Source organism: Dryas octopetala, chromosome 5 (genome assembly GCF_963921425.1).
Source record: "Dryas octopetala chromosome 5, drDryOcto1.1, whole genome shotgun sequence".
In the NCBI taxonomy this organism is placed as follows: domain Eukaryota; kingdom Viridiplantae; phylum Streptophyta; class Magnoliopsida; order Rosales; family Rosaceae; genus Dryas; species Dryas octopetala.
Genome location: NC_141370.1, coordinates 21,559,687 through 21,566,541, shown reverse-complemented (window position 1 = coordinate 21,566,541; position 6,855 = coordinate 21,559,687). Strand labels below are relative to the sequence as shown.

The 6,855-nt window shown below is 39.2% G+C and overlaps 1 protein-coding gene across 1 annotated transcript; it reads left to right on the top strand.

Annotated features, from left to right (window-relative positions):
- The first annotated feature begins 5,648 nt into the window (after nt 1–5,648).
- Nucleotides 5,649–6,855, top strand: LOC147285735 (Cyclophilin-like peptidyl-prolyl cis-trans isomerase family protein). The gene is made up of 2 exons (XM_086244793.1): nt 5,649–6,384; nt 6,483–6,855. The coding sequence occupies exons 1-2, from the start codon at nt 5,703–5,705 to the stop codon at nt 6,692–6,694; spliced, it is 894 nt and encodes a 297-aa protein (XP_086100919.1). The 5' UTR covers nt 5,649–5,702; the 3' UTR covers nt 6,695–6,855.

The following is a 6,855-nucleotide window of genomic DNA, read 5'->3' as shown; positions in this document are numbered from 1 at the left end:
CTTGACACACAAAAGGCTCAATTTTCATGTTTATGTTCAGCAGTGCAACTGTGTTGTTGAAACAGACAGAAATGGTAATGTAAAATTTACATCCCATGTCTCTGTTGTTTCTGAAATATCACATCAAAACATTTTCTGAAAATAAACGGAAGCATCTTGCTTACAAGGCATGAATATAGAAATGACACTGAAAAAAACTGATGAAACTAGTTTTGGATGTCCCTTTACTATTAACAAATAGAAACAGTCTGCATCTACTTTGGTAGTGGTTATTACTAATGACTAATGAGAATTCTGGTATGGCCTTTGTACTACCAAAGCATGACCCTTAACCCAAAGGCTCATGATTAATGGGTAACACTTGACATCACCAAGTCAAAACAGTATAATTTATTGCAATTTGCTCCTTAATTCAGAGATGTAGCTCCCTTGAAACAAACTTGGATCACCACGGGCCATCATGAAAATTCATCTATGGATCTTCAAATAGCTTTCACTCTGTCTAAACTTCACCACTAGGGAGTAGGGAGGCACACATGACATTCCTCAATATTGCTATGGTACTCTGGTCCAAAGAAATGTGTAAGAGATCCATTGAGACCCATCATTGTTAACATCTAGTGAAAAGGGTAAAAGTTGAAAAACCATAAGAAATGTCCCAAAAGATGACAAGAGGGACTTCTACTCGCATCAAGCAACACCATGATTCTTGTTCTGAAGATGCCAAAGCTAAAACACCATATTCAATGTCCTAAAATGACTAGTAGGGCCTTCTACTTGTTAAGTAACGGAATGATCCTCAACAAAAACAAAAGAGAGAGAGAGAGAGGACACCATGCTAAAACCAAGATGCTATTGCATAGAAACAGCAACTGACACAAGTTAAACAGAGTTGGTAACTAACAAGGTTAGTTAAAAGACGTTATTATGGAGGACACCATGCTAAGACAGAGACACTATTGCATAAAAACAGTCAACTGACACACGTATAAAAATAGAATTGGTAACTAACAAGGTTAGTTAAAAGACGTTATTATGGAGAAAACTATGCTAAAACCCCACAATTACAATGATCGCTAAAGATCTATTTTGTCTTGATGAGTTGATTCTCTCTCTCTCTCTCTCTTCATGTGTGTACAGGAAAAACTTAAGGCCCCACATTGAGAAGCTGAATTTCTCAAGGAAAAACAATTGCCTTGTTACATAACTACCTTGACAAGACCACATGAAAACAAAAGCAAACAAGAATAACGCTATTTGCAAGAACCACCACCATAGCAAACTTCTCTTGAGTTCAACGATGTAACAACACTAACAAAAATTCTACTATTGGTTTCTCCCACACTTCCATGAAGAAACACCTCCTTCTCTTATATAAATATGTAACAATGCAAGAAAAATTTTAAAGAAATTTAGTTCACACATATACACACCTGCACTCACACCTATACAAAGAAAAAAAAAATTTAGGAGAGGAAGAAGGGTAGGAGAGAATGGCTAGTGGAACAGTTGCGATGATGATTCAATGTGTCTTTGGAGGAAGTATATCAATGCATGACATGGAGATCGAGCATAGGCCATACCATCGTAATTGCAGCTGTGCACTGCACAAGTTGAAAGGTATTTGCTCTAATACTTTTCCTCAACAAACAAATATATCATTCCCCAAGAGACAGCCTCAGTCTTCTCAGTGGCTCATCAGTATGGAACAAAGAAGACCCAAATGTCCCATGTCATATAGAGGTCAGGAACTAAGAAGCAATTTTTATTGATTTGTTTCCCTATGTCTAGACCTCCAGTTTTCCTAGAGATAAATAGTCCAGAAGAGTAGGACACCGGTTTGTTCAATCTTCCCAACTCTAATTCTGCCCTTTTTTTCTTTTCGGTAAACATCATTTCTATTTTTAATTAAGAACCTATTAAACGATGCCACAAATTTCACACAAAAGATATCAATATATGTTGGGCTTAAATGACCTTTTGTTGCATAGGAAGACTGTCTCACCCCAGACTATATTTACATCTCCATGCCCATCTTTACTCATCCTCCTCCGGCATGGGGTTAGAGGTTCAACTCCTACACAGAACAAGAAAATAAGAGGATTGGGATTGTGTGTGTGTGTGTGTGTGTGGGGGGGGGGGGGGGGGGGAGCATATGTTTCATATAGAACATGCTCCACATACACAAATTGACACATAGACGATGCACATTCCCATAATCATAGCTGAAATTACTAGCTTCATTCTATACAACTTCACCAAGTTGGTAAGTCATAATAGGAACCAAACAGATTAAAAATTTTAGGAACAGGAACGAATCTCACCCATATCTTGACATTGAAAGCTCTTCTCTTGAGGGGCAATAGAGCATGTCATTCTTTGTCATTTCTACCTGGCAGAAAGCTAGGAGCAAGATGAATGTTTTAGTGCCCATTTTAAACATCTTCTACACCAAATAATAAGAGGGAAAAAAACTGGAATAAACATTCCAGGTCTCTGGATCTGTTTCAGGGGAATCATACATTGATCAGCTGAACTTCCAGAATTCAAGATCACATGTATAGCTTCAATTGGCTGTGTTTGATTCATATCTTCCACTAATCTGAATCACAGTGAGCCTGAACCACCAACTGCATAAACACTAAGTCAAATTAACCAAACTCATTCTTGATTCTCCCATGTATAAACCATTATATCATCACTCAATATAAGCTTCATCATGTAAATACATACATAAGCTAGGGAAGGTTCCATACATCACATATTCAGGTCCTTGTTCCAGTGTAATGGGAATCTAACATTAAGTAAGCTCTGACAGTTAAGCAACCAAAGATTGGTAGGCTGGGGCAACAGACCGGGGATGCAGAACAGACTCGCCAGCTACAGGCTGGCCTGACACAGGGCAGCATTTTGGTATTATTTGGTAAATGCTTATTTCTTTGCTTTTTTCATCTCTATCTCCGCACCACCTAGTCATGTACAATATTTTAATCTGTATTTATCATAACCAATAACCAACGTAATGCTTTTGGGCAAAGGCAAAATTGAATGAATAGATAATTTAGTACACACATAAGCAAGATATAAATGGAGCATAATGTGAAAAAGCACAAAATTGAAGTAAAATGTAGACCACTGAACTAAATATTTGCAGTGGATTCTCAGTAATTTTGTGTTTAAAGTAGTTACTTATTTTTTACTTAAATAGAACCAAAAAAAAAAGAACAGTGACAGACCGGAGCAGTGGATCAAGGAAAGAGTAATATGTTTGTTGTTGGGCTGCTTTTCTTCCTCAATTAATATGTCATGGAAAGAGTAATATGCTTCCTCTCTTTTTTATATAGGATATGGTTCCACTTGGTATACACCTTTTCTATTTATCTCAATATTTTGACAGAGACACAACCATACCATCTAGATTGTATCAGGGCTTCTCTACATAATGACGCAGAACACTGAGAGCAGGAAGCTCAGCAACTTTTTGTTTCTTTTAAAGTTTTGGGTGAAGATAAGAAAAGATAATCGACATCTGATCTCAATGGCTAGAATTCTGCATCGTTCACTACATTTCAGTGGAACATAAAGCAATGCTATGGACCAGGTTGCTAAGATCACTCACTCAAGATCAACTGAATGGTAAATTTGAAGATTAAACTGGGTCACATTAACAAGCTTGTGGATTCCTCAGCTAGGTCTGAATTATTACCCGCATGATCCAGTTCTTGTATTTGTTCCAACCTACCTTCATTCTTAAGTACATATATGAAGAAAGTCAGTAAATGGTGCAAGAGCATCAACAAGGTATCTGAATTTTTTTAATGAAACTAGTAGCAGGCAGTTAACGAAATGCCATTTTGAAAGTGACAGGAAAACCTTAAAAAGACAAGTGGACACTGTAATATATCAATACCTATGTTTTCCTCATTGGTTTTTAACCAAACACTTCCCTTAACATTGACTTGAAGGGAAATAGTGTCACCTATGTACCTTTAGTCATAAATATTTTAACAACTCATAGAAAAATATAAAATAACATCAGCGTCAAAGCTATAAGATTGATTGTTTCCTAACAAGAGCATCTTTCTTCAACTTCCCTTTTATTTCTTACATGTTTTTTTTCCCGGTACACTATAATTTCAACAACTGCATTCCTGTTGAAGTTCCTATATCTTTGGAAACGAGTGAAATATCCCAGAACTAATTTACATGAATGACAACCGAGACCAAAAATGAAAAGCAGGCAGAATGCCAAATTCTTAATCTGAGGGATCCAACACTTCTGCAAAATTCAGGGAATAAAACCGGATTTACTTTTGAATCTCATTGCAGATCAAATACAGATACAATAAAAATAATCAGGCAGTGAATTTAATTTAAAGGCTCACACGGCAGCAAACATGGCAACTTAATCTTCACAAATAATACAGAAATAAGGCATGGTTCCAATCAAATTAGTTACAAGTATTTGTTTCTGTGAAGAAAACAAGGTTAGTTAACTTAATTCACAGCTTCATACAATGAGGTTCAAAGCAAAACCAAGACAAATCAACACTCTACTTTGATTTCAAAGTTAAATCCCATCTGTCTCTTTCGCTTATAATAGTAAGCCACTTAGAAAGTTTCAGACATGAGAAAAATACAAATAAAACGATCTGCCACTTCAAAACAAAGGCGTACTCTAGAGAGTAGACTAACAGCATAACTATACAAACCTTGTCAAACAAGTTAAAAAAAACGTTAACAACATCCAAAATCCAACAGTAGTTTCAATGGAATGCCGGAAGGTTTCAGACAAGAGAAAAATACAAATAAAACTATCGCCACTTCAAAACAAAGCCGTTCTCTAGACTATCAACATAACCATAAAAACCCTGTCAAACAAATTAAAAGCGTTAACAACATCCAAAATCCAACAGAAGGAATGTAACACAAGGTACACTACCTGGAAAAATCACCACAACCAGACTTCTCTCAGAAGTCAAATTCTATGGGAAGCCACTCACACACAAAGGTTTCAGTCTCCACATTTCTTTTAAATTTCCTACCTATCAAAATCTGACCTTCTACACACAGCCATGGAAAGATTGCTCCTTCGCGGTAGCAGCTTCGAATCCCTCTTCATCTTTCAGCCAACACTGACTGACAATAAATTTCTGTGCACTCCTTTTAACAGAAAAAAAGTCAATCTTGAAGAGTCCAAAGATTGATAAAGACAATACGACTAACAGGGCCTATTTTCTACTTTCTTCATTGTTACTTTTCTCATCAGGTACATCATGGCAAATTTGAATATTACAGAACAATGCATGAGCTCTTGCCACTCTTACTTTAAAGACTGTTTTTACAAGGACAAGTTTCACCATGGTGCATAACATTTGATGAATGTGACCCAGTTATCAAAATGATTTCTAACAAAACAAGCAGATCAATCAGAGTGCCAAACTTTAAGACATACAATTAGGGGGGAGAGAGAGAGAGAGAGAGAGAGAGAGAGAGAGAGAGAAGAGAGGGTGTGTGCCTATGAATCAAAGACTTGTCCAAAGCTCCTACTTGTGAAGAGAAAAGTTGATACAAATTAATTATCCGCATAAGAGTAGACCCCACCCCCACTATCCACTCCGTGGCTATCTCTGTGTGTCACCCAAATCACCAAATCAAAACATGCTCACTCCACAACCCAACAACAACCAACTGGATCTTAGATGGGCTGCTCTGTAACTACACCACCACCCACTCCTCCACCCGTTCACCACCACCAAAACCCCAAGCCCAAGCCCAGGCCCAATGCCCACTTCACCCGCCGCAACCTCCTCCTAGCCACCCCACTCTCCCTCGCCGTCAAGCCACCTTCTCCCGCCGCCGCCTCTCCTCTCCCACCACCACCCGACACCACCATCACTGACCGCGTCTTCATGGACTTCAGCCTCTGCCCCAATTACTTCCGCCCCTCCTCCTCCGACCCGCCCACCCTCTGCCCCGACCCGGTCCCACTTGGCCGCCTCGTGCTGGGCCTCTACGGCCACCTCGTCCCCCTCACCGTCTCCAACTTCAAGTCCATGTGCACCTCCTCCGCCTACAAGGGCACTGCCGTCCACAAACTCTTCCCGGGTCAGTTCTTCCTGGCGGGTCACCAAGGCGACAAACCGGGCGACGTCCGACGACCCACGGGCCTGGCCCGAAACACCGAGACCGTCGATTTCAAGGCCTTTGCACTGACCCATTCCCGACCTGGCCTTCTCTCCCTCAGTCTCTCCGAGAACGACGACGACGATGAAATCAAGCTCGACCCCGATTACCGAAACGTCGAGTTCTTGATCTCAACTGGGCCTGGCCCATGTCCCCAGCTCGATAACAAGAACATAGTCTTCGGCTCAGTACTGGAAGGTTTACAAAATTAGATAGAAAATCAGATTTTTATTCATTTTTTGCTATTTTGAGCTTAATTATTCACTTAATTCCCCTTTTTCTTTTCTTTTTTGAAGGTTTAGATGTTGTGACAGCCATAGCTGCTATACCCACATACAGACCATCTGAGAAAATACAGCAATTCAACGATTTCGCGGAGTTTATAGGAGATGAGAGAGCAATGAACGCTCGGAACCTGTGGAACAAGCCTCTCAAAACTGTTTATATCAGTGACTGTGGTGAGCTCAATGTGGCAAAGCCTTCCCTTTCTCCTCCTAGCCTACCTTAATTTAAACTTAATCATATATGTGTATATACACATATACATATATATTTGTTATTATTGTTCACTGATTCAATATATTTTTGTGAGACCCCTGTAATTGCCTGCAAAGATTTTGTAATGAGCACAGATTAAGTTCTTTAACATGCTTCCATGCATTTTATGCT

Coding starts and splice junctions, on each gene's coding strand:
- LOC147285735 (XM_086244793.1), top strand. CDS start 5,703: ATGGGCTGCTCTGTAACTACACCACCACCCACTCCTCCACCCGTTCAC. Junction 6,385..6,482: donor CTTCGGCTCAGTACTGGAAG/GTTTACAAAATT, acceptor TCTTTTTTGAAG/GTTTAGATGTTGTGACAGCC.